The sequence below is a fragment of the Lactuca saligna genome, chromosome 2 (genome assembly GCF_052625555.1).
Source record: "Lactuca saligna cultivar CGN05327 chromosome 2, ASM5262555v1, whole genome shotgun sequence".
Taxonomy (NCBI): Eukaryota; Viridiplantae; Streptophyta; class Magnoliopsida; order Asterales; family Asteraceae; genus Lactuca; species Lactuca saligna.
The window spans coordinates 128,915,083-128,937,171 of NC_136418.1; the positions used below are offsets into that span (position 1 = coordinate 128,915,083).

Consider the following 22,089-nt stretch of genomic DNA (forward strand, 5'->3'; position numbering starts at 1 on the left):
AAGTCTAAGATAAGTGGGGGAGATTTTTAACACCCGATTCCTGGTATGCCTGTAATTCAAATATTCTTATGTTTTCTTTGGGACTCAACGAGTTGGAGGCCCAACTCGTCAAGTAGAGTCGTGATCTGCGAGAAGTTTAAGTAGTCTACTCGACGAGTCGGGAGACCGACCCAGTGAGTAGACGTTGTTTGAGTGAAACCCTAAATTGAGGGTTTGCACCCTATTTAAACACATTATAACCCATCAACTCAGCCCCCATCGTCCAAAGAAAATCCTAACTCGAAACCCTAGCCGTTTTTAGTGTGTTCTTGAGCCTTATGGTGTTACTTTGTGTGACTAAAGCTTGAAGAATAGAAGGAGGCTTGTGAGATCAAGGGGAAACAAGAAGATCCAGATTTTTGAGCATATTTCCAGCTTATTAGAGGTATAAAGCTTAAACTTTGTCTATTCATTGTCTAGATCTTGATTTTGGACTTTTTCTTCATCTTTCTAAGCCCTATTAAGGATGTATTCGGGATTGAGTATAAGAAGTGAGTGTGTGCTTCAGATCTAGGGTCATTGGGGGTCTTTTTGGCATAAAGGTGCCTACTTTGTCGCCATAAACACCCCATGCATCTTGTAGACCATCTTTTATGGCTTTTTGAGCCAATGATCCCGTGCATGTGCACCAAGCTTGAGGCTTTACGTGTAAAATGGACAATACGAGGCCAGATCTATAGTTTTGATGTGTTAAGAACCATTTAAATCGACTGTAAAGTAATGGTCAAGGATGGACTCAGCGAGTCGTTCTTAGGACTCAGCGAGTCGGGGTGTAATAACCACCAAATCCCTTCTATCGATGGACCAGATGAGAGTGTGTAAGGTCCCTCAGTTGTTTGGGCTCTTAAGGGACATGGGAATCATGGGACTCGACGAGTGCTAGAACAAACTCAGCGAGTCCACGGCAATCTCCTAATCTTTGAAGATGGACTCGACGAGTTGTTCTTACAACTCGACGAGTCATAAACTGGACGCATTCATATCGTGAAGATGAACTCGACCAGTTCAAGGAAGAACTTGGTGAGTCGGTTGAAGATTGACTGAAGGTGAACTCGTCGAGCTCTTGCTAGACTCCACGAGAGGGGACGGGTTTGTAGTATTTGGTGGACGAAGGGACTCGACGAGTTGGCGGACCAACTCGGCGAGTCTGGTCAACCAAAGAGTTGACTTGACCAGGGTTTGATTTTGACCTGGATTCGAGTTGACCCTTGTAGGGGTTATGAGTACAAGTTGATAACTTAGAGGGGTTGTCGTGTAGGGATTGAGGAGTCGAGGAGAGCCGAATTTCACACCGAGGACATTGCAGACACTACATGACTTGGAGGTGAGTTTCCTTCTAGTAAGGGTGGGTCTACGGCCACAATGCCGACCCACCAGCAAGGGCGTTGCGTAGATGATTGTTTTTGTGATAATCATCTAGGATTGGTTTGCGATATGATTATTGTGCTTGATATGATCATTGTATTTGATATGCTTGTTATGCTTGATGTGTATTAGTAATAGCAGGGGTGGAATAGTCCCCGGATACTGGTTGAAAGATACCAAAGGGGAGGGTAGCTCTGTTGTATTAATGTCTAAGTCCATAACTATAATTGGTAAGACTTGACCCGACTCGGCATGGTCCATTTGGGTTGCATGGCATCGGAACATTTGGATAGACCGTTTGTGAGGATAAGACATTTTGTGACATATTAATATATTATAAATTCTAATATATTAATATGAAATCATGTTATTTAATTAGTATTGATCAAGAATTAATTTGGACTTAATTTAGTGATCAAAATGAGACTAATTAAATATATGGGGATTGATTGTGTAAATCATTCATTCTTATATATGTGGGCTTATGATCCAAGATTCCCTTATGTTGGGTTTAACCCATGTGGTGACCCATGGATACTCCATGGAGATTAAAACCCATGGAGCATAAGGAATAGGTAAAGTCAAGGGTTACATGGAGTAACCCTAATGTGCACACTATATAAGGATCCCTTTAGCTCAAGAAATTGACACAAGTGATACATATGCGAGGGCTAGTCAATTTGAGCTTGGAGTGTCTTCTTCTCATGGTTATTCCAAGAGTTCATGATGTTGTGTGAACCATTTGAGGTGCCACACCTGGGGCACTAGGCTCTCAAGCTTCATGGAGTCAAGCAACAATGGTATCAGAGACTAGGCTTTTTTTAATTAAAACTACTTTAAACACATAAGTTATGAAATTGAAAAGTTTTTGAATAGTTCAAAACTTGCCCTCAAGTTTTGGAATTTGAAAAGTTTTCTTTCATGAATACTTTAATTCAAAATTAAGCCCTTAGGATTTTAAAAGTTAAAATTCAACCTTTATACTTTATAATATTATAAGTTAATAATATATATATATATATATATATATATATATATATATATATGTATAAGAGTAAGTCAGTCTTATCATTAGTAGGCCTCACTCACGAAGCCGGTCTATAAGGGGGGGTATAAGGTTACTGCCTATAAAATGGCAGCTTAATGGGTGTCCACTCTCACCCACCGCTTCCTTGACTAGTGGAGGGTCGTTATCCGAACGGGTAGGACAAGGACTATAATTCTCCCTTCATTAAAAGTATTAATGATAAATACTAAGTAACTAAACCTTTTATAAATTCCCAATCTTAGTTACTTAGGAAAATGTGAATAAGGTGCTAACCCATGAAATTACACTTTGCACTTTGCTTAAATTGGTTAGTGGAGCGCGTGTGGTTTACCGGCACACTAGCTTGATTTAACAAGGTAGGCAAAGGTTTTCCTAAAGTTTATCATAGGTCGGTGGAGCATTTGTGGTTTACCGGCACATCGGTTGGGTGATAAACATTTAAGAGAACCAAGTAATTTGCATGGTTACTTCACACCTTGTTTTATGATCCTCGGCATCCCAGTCATAAAACCTGAAGGGAACACTCGAGATTGAAACATGTCATTGAAAAGTTCAATGTATCTCAAAAGATCTAGGAGTTTCAAATCCAATTAAAACCTAATTAATTATTTCGTTTTTCATGGTGGAAATTGGTGAATCGTCATTCACCTACCTTCAAATAGTCTATAGCTTGGATTACGACATCCCTCTTCCAAGGTATAAAATATTGTGTTGGGTCCTAGCCTTAATATTTCATATTGGGTGTTATATTAAGGACTTTAAATCAACTATCTTGAATATATCCCAAAAGATGTCTACCTCAGACATCTATGATCTTCCCAAATCTCTTGGAACTTTACTTCCTCCACCTCCTACAATATTTTCTCCCTAACCCACAAGTTCAAAGGTCACTCAAGCCCTATTGGTAAGCAAAGTCTATGTGTGCTCACATCTTGGAGATGAAGTCACATATTGACAAGCCGGGAGAGTTGGGTGTCAAAAGTCTTAAGGAAGTTGGATGTTCCATCACTTTCTAAGTCACACAGTGAGTTTCTTTGGGACTACTATGAGATAGACTATGACAAGACTCTTAACGATCTTATCTATTTGCTAGGTGTTGCTGAATCAGAAATGATTTAAGGCCTAGAAGAGAAAATTTGATTAGAAGATCAACTTCCCAAACTTCCATGGACTTTGAAAAATGGTAACATTGGATACCCAGTAGGAGCTTTCTCTTCCCAACGTAAAGGGATCGGCCATAGTCAACTCGGTTAACCAAATGGTAAAGAGAATGGCTTAGTCTGAGAGAGTCCTACCAAAGGGTCCATATGTGTCTATTGCCAAAGGAAGGGGAATTGATTACGAAGCTGCCTATTTATCTGAAAGCCCATAAGGTTTATCAAGTCAATCAGTTTGACCATACTTCAGATAAAGTCCACTATCTAACTCTGTTAAGTTTCTATTCTGTGATTCTCATTACATGATGTGACTGGGTCACATGTTGTTGTTTTAAGAATCAAAGAAAAGTGAAGAAACTTAAAGGAAGTGTATGCTGATTCTGATCACGAAGATGGATCTCGTTTGCTGGTTCAGTGATCAGAATTTTGAGCTGTTTCTTAGGAGTTATGATATATTGCTTAGGAATAGATAACAACAAAGTTTTTTTTATATGTTTTTGCACTGTAAGGATAATTTTTCCGCAAACTTTTAAAATAAGAGGAAATCTTTGATTTCATTTATTCTAAGTATCCTTACAATGGCATTTGTGAAAAACTATTGCTTATATGATTCCATTGATAGCGATATTGGAAAATGAATTTGATTTTGGCGTTTGTGGTAGTGTCATAATTTACAAAATAAGGAATGATTCTCATCACCCAAGGTTTCAGTTGGATAGAAAATTGGAAATCATGCAAGTTGTATAGTATGATGAATGAGAATTTTCATCTTTGGAAAATTAAGACTAATTCCTTATTCACATGTATATGTATGTCAAGTGAAGGACTAAGGGATCAAGTACACATTCTGGTGCACTGATCAAGTCCACCACAAAAGATCGATAAGACTATTCGTCATGATTTACTAAAGATTAGTAAATATGATTATACTTATATGTTTAAGTATGATTCTGAAACATTGGAAAAGTTTCGATGTACGGCAGAATGAATGAGAAGAATCAAATTAGGCAGAAAGATAAAAGTTTCTCAAATCAGAAAAGATGGGAAAGTACTTTAATATCAGGTTTTGTGATCATCTTAATGATTTAGAAATCATATCACAATTAGTACTCTAAGGAAATCTTAGTGCATTCTTATGCCTAAGAAGAGGATTCATGAATTGTTGGCATGGTTAAATCAAGAAAATGAGTCATACTACGTTCCAAAACAAGTCTTAGAGTCATACTCCAAGACTGTATGTTGAGTGACATATCTTAAAGAAAGGTTTAAAACACTTGTCAAATGTAAGAGTAAAAGTGTCATACTCTTGTACGTTTGAAATTGGGAAGTTGTGATGTTTTGGATAAAACAAAGACCAACTAAGGCCAATTCTGTTACGTGTTTGTCTTGGTAAAGAATTTGCACTATCTCTTGAATGTTTAGTAAGATAGTCTTATATGTCAAAAGGACAGTGGGAGTCTTAAAGATCCTGAAAGGATTTCAAGATCTAATCAAGAATAAAACTTGTAGTTTAACACTAGCACACGACGTGAGGTTTATAACCTATCGTGTTGACATATTTCTATTTTTGTGCCCATTCCAGTTAAAGTTGGCTTTGCATATGAGTTCTTAGAGTTCTCAATTGGTTGCATAACAACTTGGAAGCAATGGCAGGCCCTTGAGCTACCAGGTGGCAAGAAATTCAGATTGAGTTCAGTCCATATGACTTTGGATTTTTCATTATCCTTCTCTTGTGATTATGGTTTTGACAAATCCACATGGATAAGAACACATACACCATAAAATCTAAGTGTCATAAGGCTTCTCTCCGATTCATGAAAATGATGGTGAGGAAACACTTCCACCAAGTAGATTTTAAGTAAGATAGCAATTGTAATCTTTGGATTCTCAAAGTCATTAGTAGAGCATGCGTGTTTAACCTGCACACTATCATGGACTTGTGAGAAAGGGTAAAGGTCTAAACAATTGAGACTATGATTACGACATCCCTTTTCATAGTTATGAAATTGTTTAGACACACCTGTGAGCTATCTAAGATAAGGTGTATGATTTTGATAAAGTCTTATCAAAGCAATCTCGTATCAGAAATCTAAACTTTGGTAAGAAAGTCAATTAAGTATTGATTTCTAGAAGTCCAGCTAATTTCTGGATACATGTCAAAGCTAGTGGGAGCATAAGTGTTATGCTAATAATTTTCATGTAAGTGGGAGCATGATAATTATTATAAGTGTTGCAAGTTAGAAATGTTAATTATAGAAAACAAAAGTTTCAATTTGTGAAGTTGCAGGGGTTGAAAAAGTTGTTTTACTATAATTAAGGGAGAGGATATACTTCATTTCAGTTCTAAAGGCTTAGATTGAGACCTTAATCATCTTTAGTCAAGAATATATATATATATATATATATATATATATATATATATATATATATATATATATATATATATATATATATATATATATATATATATATATATGAATTTCATGTTGGATTGGTTCAACTTAAGGAAATTCTATATATTGCGTTCTCAAAATTTGATTATGATTACGACATCCCTCTTTATAGTTAAATTTTGAAAATATGGCAAATAAAAATTTTGTAGCAAAAGATTGGTCTAGAATCATGTCTTTATGCGAGACATCATGAATCGTGTCCCATTTGCTTTGGGTATAGGATCGATTATATGTGCTATAATATTCATCCTTTCTAAATTTTCCAAATGCTCTGGGCATTAAGAGGGAAAAATTTAGAATTGGATAGTGCTAAAATGATTAAACAATTGTCGAGGACAATCTACGGTTTACTAAAGATTGGGTGCTCAGGGAAGTTGGAAGTAAAATGTTAAATTTTGGAAAGGACCATATTGACATATTCTGAAAAGAGGCAACTCTTTTTCAGAAGTGATAGTCAAAATAGGAATATGGAAATGTTTCATAGTTGGAAGTTATTTAATTTGTGTAAGATTAGAAAACTTAATGCAAGAAGGATGTTTCCATGCAACTGATCTCCATTGGAATACTCAGTAATGTTTGTTGACAAGTCTTTGTGAGTTTGTGCATAATCATTGCAAGAGGATCATGCAAATAAGTTTAAAATCTAACAGATTTCGGTAATGATAGGAATTTGGAATTCTTACATTTTTGATAAGGATTTAGGAGTGTGAAATTAGAATCATTGAAATTATGTTCAATTGGTTTATTTCACAAAGTAAGGATCATAGACAAACAAATAGTGCTTACTTGATGTATGACAAAGCTATTGTTTAGAAGAACGTATTGTACATGCTTGGAGCATGGGACAACTAGTGTTTTAATTCAAGTATAAAGTTGATAAAACCGAAACAATGAATAATGAGTAATCACTATGGTGATAAATAAAAAGTGTTCTATTTATATTCATAGGTTTTGAGACCATACTAGATTCAATTATTCTTGTGTTTCATTTTGCATGTTTTGTCTTCCAGAATAAAATAGGTCATTCTTCTCGAATGACCAAGTTATTCAAACCATCCACAGTCGGTCATATGTTGGAAGTAGATATGAATCAAGACTGTCATGGGTTGGCTTGTAGAGGTTTAAGATGTTGGACAAAGCGGTGCTACAACACTCATGAGTGCTCATAAGTTCTAAGTATTGGATTCAACACGCGCTTATTTGAATAACTTCATGGATTTTATCACGAGTGATCATGAAACGATAATATCTTATATTCTTCAAACCTATAGATATGAGTTGTTACTATGAGTTGGTTGTACATTGATTGCGTGGAAATGCATTGGTAACTCCATGTTATAAAACGTGCCTTTGTGTATGATTCAACAAGTAGTAGAACAAGCCATATGAGTCGAAGTTTATCCATTCCTTTTACCTTCGGGATGAAAGCGATATCTGTGGGCCCCTCGATGATTTAGTGATGACAAATGTAAGGGCTCGGCCGGGCCTGGACTGATTTGATTTGTTCAATTAGTCAGTCGTCATAAATCGGAAATCGGGAAACAACAAATGGACAGAGAGAATGATTTATAATCCATGTCTCAGTTCATATGATATCTAGAATGGAGGAATATATGATCCCTTATCTAATGGACAAGTTATTGACGAAATCAAAGTTCAGTTACAACGTCAGAGTTCGACAACGGCTTTTGAGAGCTACGATTGCCAGTTGGTTCCTCAAGTCATACATAATAATAGTTTTTGACTTATCTAAGTGGGAGACTATTGGATTAATGTCTAAGTCTATAACTATAATTGGTAAGACTTTACCCGTTTCGGCATGGTCCATTTGGGTTGCATGGCATCAGAACATTTGGATAGACCGTTTGTGAGGAGAAGACATTTTGTGACATATTAATATATTATAAATTCTAATATATTAATATGAAATCATGTTATTTAATTAGTATTGATCAAGAATTAATTTGGACTTAATTTAGTGATCAAAAAGAGACTAATTAAATATATGGGGATTGATTGTGTAAATCATTCATTATTATATATGTGGGCTTATGATCCAAGATTCCCTTATGTTGGGTTTAACCCATGTGGTGACCCATGGATACTCCATGGAGGTTAAAACTCGTGGAGCATAAGGAATGGGTAAAGTCATGGGTTACATGGAGTCAAACAACAACAAGGTATGTATTCTATCTATTTTATTACCCTAGTATCAATGTTTTGGTATGCTAGTTAGGATAATACATTGGATATTCATATTTGCATGTATAATAGAGAAAAAATAAATCCAAGGTATTTAGGGTTGCATGTACACTTAGGAGTGTTAGAATGCTCAAAACCCAACAAGCTCTCAGTTACCGGTTGAAAGATACCGAAGGGGAGGGCAGTTCCTAGTTACCGGTTCAAAGATACCGAAGGGGAGGGTAGTTCCCAGTTACCGGTTGAAAGATACCGAATGGGAGGATAGTTCCCAGTTACCGGTTGGAAGATACCGACGATTATGCATTATTTGGTATGGGTATGATGGGGGAACTCACTATGCTTTGTGCTTACAGTTTTAGTTTTAGTTTCAGGTACCTCTTCGTCTAAGGGGAAGGAGCCGGCGGTGTAACAGCACATCACACACACATATGGTTTCTGCATGTATATTTCTGGGATTGTACTCTGATTTTTATTACTTTTGATGATATGGTTTTCAGACACATTGTTATGGTTTTTATAATTTGATATGACATTGGCAATGTTTGGCAAACTCTTTATGAATATTGTATTAAAAAAAAAAAATTAGCCTCGAAATTTGAGATGTTACACAAAATTTATGACGTTTTAATATTTATTTCGTAATTAATGCATACACCAAAACAAGATTATCCTACTTCACATACTTAGAATTCCCTTTTGGATGGCAGGAATTTATATTTGGGGCTTATATAAGGGCGTTAATTTTTATATTTGAGGCTTATATAAGGGCGTTAATTTTTATTTCTCTGCACAATTGACGAACTTTGAAATCTCATTTAAGGATAGGCATGGGTTTGACTTCAATATTAAGGAATTTTTTAATTGAATTAAAATTTCCATGACAATGGTTTTGTTTTGTGGGTAGTGCCTAGTTACCGACCAGGACCATTTCTGAATTTTTATTTCCATTGATTTAATATTTTTTGTAATAATTTCAATCTCTCGACATACATGTTATTCATAAATTTGTAACAGTGTAGAAAGAAGATTGGTGATTAGCCAAGGTATGTTTCAAATTTTGATGTTTGTATAACTATGAACTGTCTATATTTGTTTGTTGTAATTTAGTTTTTTCAAGATTCTGCGAAATCTTTTATCTTTTTCGCAATTGGAATCTGTCCAATTTGAACCAAGGGAAAACAACCAGACGTTGGGAAACAAAAAGAGACAAATACCTCATCGGTTGGCACATCAAGACCAACAAAGAAAATGAAATAGGTATGCAGATACGCCAAAATAACAAATCATTTGTGAAACTTCACAGAAATGTTTTCCAGTGATCGTCCCACCAAACAGTTTATTAAATACCAATTTACCAAACATAAAGTATTGATATGTTCATTTCCACATTAGTTGTTATGTTTTTATGGTACTAAATCTAAAAGGCCAACAAGCAACTACATTTCCTCTCTAATAGTTTATCTCAATCATATTATTAGTTGTTACATGTGATATTATTACTCAATAATGTTACATTCCATATACTTATTTTTTATTTTTATTTTTTTATCACGCGTTTAGAATTAATAACTTGATTTTCACTTATTGAGGTTTATTCATGTGTTGTTATAGACGGTACAATCAACTAAAACATAATACCCATATTCAATCAACTCTTAAATAGTCAACCATCTGTTTCAAAACTCAGATTTTTAAAATTTGTACATGTGGTTACTTTGAATTCAAGATTTATATCGACTTTTCATGAGTGTTTATTCAAATTCAGAATTACGTTTGCTTATTTATAAATCAGAGTTTTGTGTATTGATTCTTGATCTATTAATGACTAATCCATATATTTTCATGGGTGTTTATTCAAATTCAGAATTACGTTTGCTTATTTATATTTCGGAGTTTTGTATATTGATTCTTGATCTTTTAATAACTAATCCATATTTTCATTGATGTCCTGTGGTGATCACATATCACCTAACATCAAAGGGATGGCGATGTTTTTTCACTGACATATATTAGAGGGGAAATTTATCAATGTTATGTCGTCATCTGTACTATCGTCACATGTCTAGAAAACGAAATTGAAGAAGTGACTAAATTAACAAAATGAACAACTGATTCTTGAATCAGCTTCAACCTGGGTTCTACTTCTGTCATCAGCCCATGGGTCGTTGATAAGCACACACACACACTAATAATTAATACCACTCATTGAACCGGAGATCATTGATAAGCAAAAATATATAACCATTAGAATAGTAGTGAAACCAAACAAAGGTATAGTAGATCCATTCATATATATGAACTAGAGACATGACAATATATCAAAAAAAAAAAAAAGAAGCAAATAAATCACTTAGAGAATTTCAGCCTCTTCTCAGAACCCAACCCTTGTCCAGGTTCACCAGTTGCTCAAGGGTTACAAGAGACCATCTGTGTTCAGTTTGAGCAAACAGCTTTTGGTTGAGAGAGTCTATGATTACACTAATGTTCCCAAACCTAAACACTTGATGGCCATCTTTCATTCTTCCCACTATAGGCATAAACAGCAAATCATTATCTTGTGCATAAACTCCAATAAGTTCCTTCAAACTCATATCAACAGTACCAACACCACCAGAACCTGGTTGCTGTCCCTTTGCTGCCTGAGGTTGAGAGTGGGTCTTGATGTTTTCTCTGAAACCTGGATGGACAACCTCCAAGCCTTCAGCCGCCTGGTTCATCATGTTCAGACCAATATTAAGCCAGTATCTTACATGCTCATTCGACAGAAGCTGGGGTGGGATAAGATCCTTCCAACCCAGGTACCAATTTATAACTTGTTGAAAATCCGGGTTTGAACATAACCATTGGTACAGAACTTGTAGCCACTTGTTAAAAAACACGTCCATTATACGAAGCATGTGATGAGTCGGAATCGCACTAGCCCAAGTCCGGACCCAGTAAAACTGGTCAAGCTTCTGATCTGCTGGATTGACTTGGAATTCATGCATGACTGCCAGCAACTTTGGAATGATGTATCGGACCATCGTCTGTTCCCAGCTTGTCGGGTCAAAAACATTCTTCCAGGGAGACAATATGTAGTAAGCCGACATATCACTTGGGTGCCAAGCATGAAGAACATTTTCTAGACGATTCCTTATGGTATGATGCAATGTCTGGAGCTTCTGCCCCAGCAATGGCAGCCATGGATGGACCCACGAATGTATTGGTATGGTTTCCCGACGTGGGTCCCACGAGTCGACAGCAGACGCTAACTTTGGCATGACAATGTTGTCAAGTATGGTTTGAAGAGCAGAGTGAGGGAGTAGTTGTTCCCAAGAATCTAGGAAACGGAGTAAGGGTTGAGGGTCCCTAGCTTGCATGGTGTTGGTAGCAGATATCCTTACAGCTGGGAACACGGCTTCCATAAAAAGCTGCGTGTAACATATCTCATTTCCTTTCAATAAATCTTTCCATACCGACATAACATTCAAACCGTGTAACGGGTTTTGCAGTGGGTCCCATCCTTGGAAGACCCTACTCAGCAAAGGCAAGGCAAAAGAGGACATAATAATAGCCAAACCAAACAGCTTGTACTCATCAAGATATTGTCTCTGTAAGTCCCCGAATGACATGGAAACAGACTCTAAAGTCAATGTCCCTAACAAGCTCTCCTTTGTCAACCGTTCCACCACATACACTATCTCTTCCATGCTATCAAGTTGTTTTTTCTTACGGGTGGCATCATCTTTTAGCTTCTCCTTTTCTTTTTGCAAAGTCACAACCGTCTCTCTCTCTTTTCTCAAGTCCCACATAATCTTCTTCATATCAAGTTTAGCCCAGGCAACAATCAATCTTATATTATGTTGGATGGGGCTTGACTTTTCTTCTTCTTGTTCTTGTTCTTCTTCGGCATTCAGATTCTCTAAACTTGTCATCACCCGAACTTGTGCTCCCCTCATGTCAAACACTTTCTCAACAACATCCAACCCTTGTTCTTGCTTCTTCATCAACAGCTCCTCTGCGGTTATGTACTCTTTTTCCTTCTTTTTTAAAACACCTTGTTTTAACCACGTCTTCTCTTTTTGGGGAAAAACCTTAATCTCCTCCATTGGTTCCTGCTCTTTATAATCATTGAACCCAATTCCCATATTCTTGGGACGCAACTTTACTTCAATCGGAGCAACAATACCTTGTGCATTCTTCCCTAGCCCACCTCCTCTATACCCCATCTTCTCAAGCAACTTCATTCCGATACCTTTTGTGTGCTTCTCAAACACACCAACGTCTTTTCCAAATCCTAATTTACTCGACTTCATCTTGTTTAATGATCTGGACCTCTCAAGTACACCAACGCCTTCACCATCTTTTTTGTTATCCTCTTTGCTGCTGTCATGATCCATTGGCATCCTGGACACATCTTTCCTTCGTTTTTCCTTGGAATCACTGTCGGTGTCAAACATACCATACAACACATCGTGCTTACGCTTCCCGTAGTTTAATTCTTCCTCCATAAACCTTTACCCACTAATTCATAAATAAACACTCACGTCTCAAACACAACCACAAACTAAAAAAGAAAAGGTCTCAGACTGGGCACAAGATTCACGATTTAACCAATTACTGCTCAAACGTTCAGTTGCCCCCTTGCAATTTGCGCAGGAACGAGGGCGAATTGGGTGGGGAGATCAAACAACTGATTTGGGAACACCGTCAGATGTGGAACTTGGTCTACAAGGAATTGGATTGAAAGAACTCATTTAAACCCACAAGCCGGGCCACAAGATATATAAAGCATGCAAACGATTTTATAACTTGATAAACACGCACTTACCAAGATTAAACCCATCTAATATATATGACGTAATTAAATTCCACATAAACTATTATTATAGAAAAACAAATAACCAAATTTGCTTAATTTTCTTAAGGTTTAATTCTTTTATTTTTTTGAAAAATACATAAAGTATTCTAATATAATATTAAAATATTCTAATGTGATTTTTAGAATGTTAAAATATTCTTGTATTCTACTAGATTTGTCATATATGTAAAATATTCTAATATTCTACTAGAATATTTTACAAATATTTCAAAAAACACTAATTTTTTTTTGGATAAAAAAAATGAAGAAAATAATATTACAATTTTTTTTTTGAAAAATTTTCAATTATTTTGCATTTTAAAAATATTTTTTTTATCTATAAAATGAATGGCTAGGATTGCGTCTCCCCATCTCACAAACTATGGTGGTCTAACACGAAACTAATCATTTATATATATAAACAATGGTCCTGTTAGAGCTACTGTTTCTATGGTGCAAAGCAATAATGATTCCGATAAAAACGATGCAGTGGATGAAATTAAAGAATACTATGATTGTAGATATATTTCTGCATGTGAAGCTTCATGGCGGATTTTTAAATACGATGTTCATTATAGATATCCTGTTGTGATTAGACTACCTTTTCATCTTCTAGATCAACAACAATTGCAAGTTGTATATGAGGCAGACGATGATATTGAAGATGTTCTTGACTAAACTTCAATTGCTTCTTCAATGTTCACATCTTGGATGAAGTGTAATGAAATCAATAAAGAAGCACGGAAACTGACATATGTTGAATTTCCTACAATGTTTGTTTGGCACCGTAAAGATCTGATTTGGAAGCCAAGGAAACATGGATATGCGATTGGTAGAATTCATTCTGTTTCACCTAAACTCGGAGAAGCATATTTCTTAAGAATTCTTTTAAATAAAGTGAAAGGTCCTAAATCATTCGAAGAAATTCGCACAGTTAATATATGGTGAACTATGTTCTTCTTTTAAAGATGCATGTTATAATCTTGGCCTTTTAGATGATGACAAAGAATTCATCGATGCAATTAAGGAAGCAAGTCTTTCTGGATCTGGTTTTTATCTACGGTTCTTATTTTCTACGATGTTATTGTCCAGCAGTTTGTGTAAACCAGAGATAGTTTGGCAAAACACTTGGGAATACTTGTCAGATGGAATTCTTTACAATCAACAACAGAGATTAAAGTCTCCAAGTAATATAACTTTATCTGATTATTATTAAAAGAGTATCATATACAATTTCAGTATAAATTCAATTATATTTTATGTCCCAATCAATTAATTTTTTTATACGTTCCAATTAATAAATTATTTTCCGTATAGATTTATCACTAAACGAAGATCAACATAAAAACATGACTTTGTCTTATTACCGAGGAGCTAGATTATGACATTCCAAATTAATTTAAAGAACGAGTTTGATCGGTTGTTTGTTGCATTAACAAATGAGCAACGAGGCATTTTTCTTGATATCATGGATGCAGTTAAACATAGTAAGGGAGGTGTATTCTTTGTTTATGGTTATGGTGGAACTTGTAAGACATTTCTTTAGAAGACAATTTCTGCAGCAATTAGAGCTTAAGGTGAGATTGTTTTAAATGTTGCTTCAAGTGGGATAGCTTCATTATTATTGACTGGAGGCCGGACAACACACTCTTGGTTTATAATTCCCATAAATTTAACCGAGGATTCCTTTTGTAGAATAAATCCAAAGAGTGATCTTTCCAGTTTAGTAAGAAAAACCTCATTGATCATTTGGGATGAAGCACCCATGGTACACAAGCATGCATTCGAAGCTTTAGATCGAACTCTGAAGGATATATTAAAGTGTGCCAATCATACGAATTCAAATATTCCATTTGGAGGGAAAATGATTGTCTTTAGAGGTGATTTTAGAAAAATTCTACCTGTTGTTTTAGGTGGCAATAGACAAAACATTGTTAATGCTTCTTTAAGTTCTTATTTATGGCAACAATGCAAAGTTCATAAATTAACAAAAAACATGAGGTTAACAGTTGGAAGTGATCAATCTGCTAATGAACAAATAAGGGATTTTGCAACATGGCTTTTAGACATAGGAGAAGGCAATTTTGGTGGTCTGAATGACGGTGAAGCAATTGTTGATATTCCAGAAGATATTGTCATTACTAATCCACATGATCCTATAGGTTCATTAATTAGTTGTATATATCCTTCTATACTGGAAAACTTTAACATTGCTGATTATTTTCAAGAAAAAGCAATACTTGCTTCGAAGAATGAAGTTGTCCAAGAAATAAGCAATCGTTTGTTGTCATTGTTTCCAAGAGAACCAACATAATACTTATGTTCAGATAGCCTATGCCGATATGAGTTTCTTCATGGTCAGTTTGATACAAATTCATACTCACCTGATGTTTTAAATGGTCTTAAATTCTCAGGTATGCCAAGCCATAGGCTCATTTTAAAATTCGATGTTCCAGTTATGTTATTGAGAAACATTGATAAGAAAAATCGCTTATGTAATGGGACTAGACTACAGGTTATATCTTTGGACAAACGTGTTATTGAGGCAGTTATCTTATCTGGAGGAAATACTGGAAACCGGACTATTATTCCAAGAATGTCTTTAACTCCTTCTGAAGACAAGATCCCCGTTCAAATTACATAGAAGTCAATTTCCATTGGATGTGTGTCTTGCAATGACGATTAATAAGATCCAAGGACAGTCTTTATCGAAGGTTGGTTTGTTTTTCAAGGATCCTATTTTTAAACATGATCAATTATATCTTGTTTTATCTAGAGTTCAAAGTAGACAAGGATTAAAATTGTTGATTTTGGATAAAGATGGTAGACTAACAAATAAAACATCCAATGTTGTGTATAAAGAAGTTTTTAGAAATTCGTAAAAAAACTTTGTACATTTTTTATTATTTATATAAATTTCAATATTTTTTTAGTTAAAATTATATTTCATTTTATAAAATTATAACTTTTTTGCATATCTATAAATACAAAATACCAATTGCATATTCAAACCACTAAAAGTTCGTAATTTCAACCAACAGTTATGTCATTATCATATTACTGCAAAACATTTACCATTTAATTAGTAAAGATTATATTATCAATTACTAGTTTTAAATAAATAAGTTACAATTTAATTAAAAATAAATTTTAGTTTGTAACCTATGGTGCCCACGGGTTATAACCTAGTATATATATATATATATATATATATATATATATATATATATATATATATATATATATATATATATATATCATTATTATATACGAAAAGCTTTTTGTATTAAGGTTTGTTCGTGCTCCTCACGCAAAGTTTTGTTTTGGCGCGTATGAGTTTCTCCTTTTCCTTCTTCTGCGCGTGGGGATGGAAATTTTCAAAAAAAATTCAAGCTTCTTCCAAATGAGTCATCTCTCTTCATCATCTTATGGATGACACGTTTCATGAAGAAGGACACCTAGTTTCTCTTCTTTCGTCTTTCCCAATACAGGCCTAGAAATCACCGACTCCTCCCATTCTCCCTCTCCCTCTTTATTTCTTTTCTGTTCCTATTCCTCTCTCTCTAGAAAGCGATTCATACATTCAAATTGACTTGACTTTTAAAATCCTTCGAATTCTCTTCTCTTTCTATTCCTCATGTATTAAATCTCTATACGATCAACAATTTCTATTTATTTTATTCTATTTCATGTTCTTTCATCTTCGATTTATATTTCTGCAGCAATGTTGACAACTCATCCTTCACTATGGCTAAAAAAGAGGAGGTGAATAAGAGGTATGTATAAAATATACACCATCGTCTCTCTCTCTCTCTCTCTCTCTCTCTCTCTCTCTCTCTATTCCATGGTTCTCCGTCATCTTTATCTTCTTGGATCATATTGAACTTCACCAATTCTGACATTTTTTTGTTTTTCATTTTGTATATTTCATCTCGTTTTTTACCAATTCCTGATTTCTGATTGTGGTCAAGCTGATGGGAAAGAAGCGCATGAAATTGATGGAGAGTTCACAAAGTTTGTGTTAAGGTAGATTCCCCAAACTGACTTCTTCTCAATTTTGACTTCATCTCTCTATTCAAAATGCATACCAAGTGTTTGATGGATTGCCTCAATGAAACCAATCAACAAAAAAGAATTGTTTATACCCAATACATTGGGACCATCTCCTTCCTCTCGCTTTCAGTCTTTGTTTTTAACGTTTTTTTGGTTCTTGTTTTATTTTTAATTGATTATTATCACTTTCTTCTTACTGATGTGGTTTATGAAATATGAAGCACAAAATTGAGGCTACCTTCATCTGGTCATATTGATGCACTGTTTTCCTTTGATCAGAATATTGAACATAACCTTTGATATCAGGTAGTAGGCTTCTACATTAAATGCATTAAACACATATGATATCCTCTCATGTCACAGATATGCAAACCCACACCTCGAAAGCTTTCATCCATTTAAACCGACTTAGTCTGTCTTACAATTAATTTTAGATTGTAATAAAGTTCCTATTGGTATTTGGTAAAGATCATTAACATATATTCTGATTCATGCTTACTATAAGTCAAATATGAAACTTTCTAAAACACTCGTTATTTGGCTGGTTTCATTATGCATCATGGTTAGGGGTTTTAAGGGCTTCTTCGATCATGAAAATAAATCATTTTTTATTGTCGTTGATTTTTTTAATATCTTTGATGTTTATGATTTGCATCGGGTCCATTACTGTTTTTTATGGCCAAAAAAATAATAGCTTCATTCTTTTTTAATATTGTATGTTCTAATCAGATGTTTATACATGCATGTTGCCCTCTGCCTTATATGTTATCGTTCTTTATATGTTTCTCTATGGTCGGTGATAGATTAATTTTCACCATTGAAGTCAAGGCTCTCATTCTTGCCTTTTCATTTTCATATTTCCTCAAATAATAAACCCCACTCTGAAGCTTCTCAATAGTGAGCTACAATTTGCTTATGTGATTGTTAAACCTTAAACAAAGGTATACATTCTGCCTTTTCATGTCATGATTTTTAGGACATTAGCCAATTACTTTGACGATAATAATTCCCCCAATTTATAAATAATGTACAAAACATAAACACAAAGAACATTTCAATAAGAATAGAAAATTAACTGAAGAAGTTATGTTTACAATTTTTTTCTTACATATTTCCATTTGTGTTTTTAGGGTATTATTAGAATTTAGTTTTAATAATTCTGTTTTTAGGATTTCATATAATTGGAACACCAAGGTTTTTATGCTGAAATGAAGTTCATTATCGTAAAATCAGGTGTCATTTCAAGTCCAGAAACTATTCCTTTGGTATGTAAACAGTAAATTACATTGCTATTAATGTCGACAGCTTTATTTTAATTTTATTCTTCTTTTCGATCTTTCCCTGTTTCTGTGGTGTTTACTTTGCAGGGTTATGTATCAAACAACTGAATATGAGAAGCCCAATTTGTGTTCATTTTTGATGTTTTTCTGCTTATACTTAAAGGAAGTGTCAAGTTCTATAAGCTTTGTGTATTGATTACTTTCTTTAGAAGTTTTTTTTATAATATTGTTGTTTGTCACTTGTGAAAAAATACTGAAGATGTTCTCCTATGTACGAAGTTATTTTAGTACTTTCTGTTGATCTCTGTCATAAAACTTCCAAATTTCAGTAATAGTAATAACTTTTAATATCATGAGGGGCTGCAGTTCTTTTATTGCTAAAAAAGAGTATAGGATAAAAGCCATTATGAAATGAAAGAATCAGAGGTTGAGATAAGGTAAATCAAAATTTACCATAAACTATAACCAAACACAAATAAGAATTTTACAACACCATAGTTGTACCGACAGGTCAAGAGCTATAGTTGAAATCAATGATGGAACCGCATCCATCCGCACAAGCATAGCAAGTCCAGATCTTGAAAAGTTTATCCTATTCACTCCTCAAGAAGTTAAGGATGCAGAAGAGAAAGTAAGTATAAGTTTCCTACAAATTATTAATTACATATTCGATTGAACTTTTACTATATGAACTAACTGTTCAATCTAAAAACAAGGAACAAATATCTATAATATCATTTCATCATCAATAGACAAATCACTAGTTGTCGCATTTGTACGATTGTATACAACCTCGCTCCAAAGGAAATCCACAACAAGATATGTCATTGTGAAGGCACATAAAACAAAAGACAACAACCTTATTGAAGGATGTAGTGCTCAAGAACCTGATCAACACAAACCAGATAATAAGGAAATAGCCACAATTACTCAACCTACCATTCTGAAGCCACAACCAACTAAACAAGAAGCAATCAAGGCAGGTTGTTATGAACAGAGTCAGAAGGACACCCAATTACATGTGCAACCATTGAAGGAAATCGTAGGTTCAACAGATGGCGCAATAACTCATATTAAAGAAACCTATCAACATAAACCAGAAGAGAAGGAAAGAGTGATAGTTACTCCTGCTACCATTCTCAAGCGACATGAGATCAAACAAGAAGAACTTAAACCAGCATCTAATCAACAAACTCAGAAACGGTCCCAGTCAGAATTCCATCCACTTAAGGAAGTTCATGGTTCAACACTTAGTGCACCAAGGCCGACTAAAAGAACTATATAATAATCAAACCTACAAAAAGAATCACCAATCTTTTGCATTTTGAAAAAACCATGTAGATATGGAATGGAACGAAGAAGAATCACCAATCTTTGACAAGAAGAATCCCTAATCTTTTGCGTATTGAAAACACCAAGTAGATATGGAATGGAATGAACTGCATTGACAAAGCTGCTACGGACAACACTGCATACTTGAAAGCGCTTCAAATTTTCACCTCTTTTGGAAGTTACAAATCAATGAACACTTTTTGTCAAAAAACCACTTTTTGTTAAAAATAGAATTCACTGTTGTGATTCTACTACTGTACTACAATCTGGAACATGGACTTTTCGAATATATATGAAGTTAAATATCATCATCACATCTTGAATTCAATATTGTTTGTTGAGAATATATGTAACTTACACTTCGTGGGCCGTGCTTAGCACGAACCTTTAAACCTTGCTAGTATATATATAGTTGAAACTGCAACCAATTTTGCACTTGTTAGTTTTATAGCGGCCCATCAAAAATTGCTTTTTGCAATCCTGATGAAAGCGAACAACCAACATAGTGAAAATATAAACATCAATCAGTGTAACGAATTCATATGATTTTTATTCTATTCCAAAGAAAACCAATAAACAATGCTCCTACAATAGCATAAGAAAACTTAATTAGTGATGAACAAGTAAGGAGTCTAATATCACATAAAATGGACATATAAATGGTATTTGAGTAACTTTACCATTTAAGATGTCAAGAAACGAAAAGATACACAATATCAATATTTGTTGGGTTAAATGTGTTGAATGATAAATAAATGTATTAACATATTAGAACCAAGAGAAACCAATATGTATATTGGTTGACAACTGCCACTCATTTCATTAAACAATATGACGTTCATGACTAACTAACACAAACCAAAGAAAAAAAAACCTTGTTACTTATAAATTTCTTATTGTCTACCTGGTGAGATCAAGAAGCAAAGCCCACCCTTCGCAAATCAACCGAATGATTTTCTGAAAATGTAACAAGAATATGCTTTCCCCATGGAAAAGTAGCAAATCTGCTCATGGGTATGTTTGGCCGATTAGAAAAACATAAATCGGAGAAAACAAAATCACAAAAACCCAAATGGGAAATTAAAACTGAGTAACCAAGATCATCCAAAAAGAGAGGAAGATAAAGGATAAGCATTGTTAGTATCTACTTGAGAATCCGGGATAAATCGTCCAAGCATGTGGAGCTCAGTCCTGTTGTTACAAAGGGGACTCACACCAAAAATCTTAATTAAGAAAATCTGATCGGTGTAACAATGAACCGCTTACTAAATTTGTGACATCCCTATTTTCACGGCCAGAAAAGACGGATTTTGTTTATGCTTTATAAAAATCAGAGTACCTCTTTTAATAAAAAAATGTTACGGAATTTGTTCCTAGTAAAACATGATAAATACGTTATCAAGGATTTTCTGAAGAAAAGTATTTTTATTCATTTTAAAACATTTGGGATATAATCGTTCATACAGAAACATAAGCATAAACAGAACTTACATTCATTATCACAAGTGATTTATGTCTTCTTAATCTCTCAGTGTAATGTGACTTCATATCAACACCTGTGATATAAATAAACCGAGTGGGCCAGGTTGGGAAACCTGGTGAGTACATAGGGTTTTCAACCCACAATAATATAGTTATTATGTTTAATCATCAAACAGTTAACCCAATTACCCATCCCCACTATCAAATGTGTGATAGTTGAGTTTTGTGCTGAGAAACCAAATGGGCTAAAGGGGGAACGAAATTATGATGAAGGATCATCATATTTTCGTCCAAGGCCTTATTCCAGAAGGTTCCTTTGGCTGTTTGGTGGCTAAGTTGTCAATTAAGGTTTAGACTGAAACCCTAGCATCTACAGTATAAATAGAGATCCTAGGCTTCAATTTGCGGCCACTTGATTCCAAGAGAAACCCTAGGGACGAAAATTAGCATCCTCCCTCCTCTCTCATAATTGCCTTCTTGCTTCTTGGTGTTTGTGAGCCATTAGAGACACTACATTTATGGTGTTTGCTTTCAAGAGTCTAAGAGATCAAGGAAACTAGTTGTTATTGCAATATAACAACAAAGGTATGTGTTCTACTCTTCGATATAATTTTTTTAAATAGTAGGAGGATGCTAGGGTTTCTTATGTGTTCATAAAGTTGTATGTCTTATAGTGAAAATATAGATCCAATTAGGGTTGCATGCACACATAAGATTGTTTGTATAAAACCTATCATTAATATGATCCAAAAACTATTGCCTTTGTTGTATGTAAAACTATGTTTGGAAATGTTTGATAATGATACAAATCTAAACTGTGGTTTCTAGACAACGAAAT

General features: G+C 34.5%; 1 protein-coding gene and 1 pseudogene across 1 annotated transcript; one reads left to right on the forward strand and one right to left on the reverse strand.

The window, feature by feature from the left end:
• Positions 1–10,550: 10,550 nt before the first annotated feature.
• On the reverse strand, positions 10,551–12,607 carry LOC145029077 (septin and tuftelin-interacting protein 1 homolog 1 pseudogene; annotated as a pseudogene).
• Positions 12,608–14,869: 2,262 nt separating this feature from the next.
• LOC145030077 (uncharacterized) lies at positions 14,870–15,748 on the forward strand. The gene is made up of 2 exons (XM_078978504.1): positions 14,870–15,383; positions 15,519–15,748. Exons 1-2 carry the CDS (start codon positions 14,870–14,872, stop codon positions 15,746–15,748), a joined length of 744 nt encoding a protein of 247 aa, XP_078834630.1.
• Positions 15,749–22,089: the final 6,341 nt, after the last annotated feature.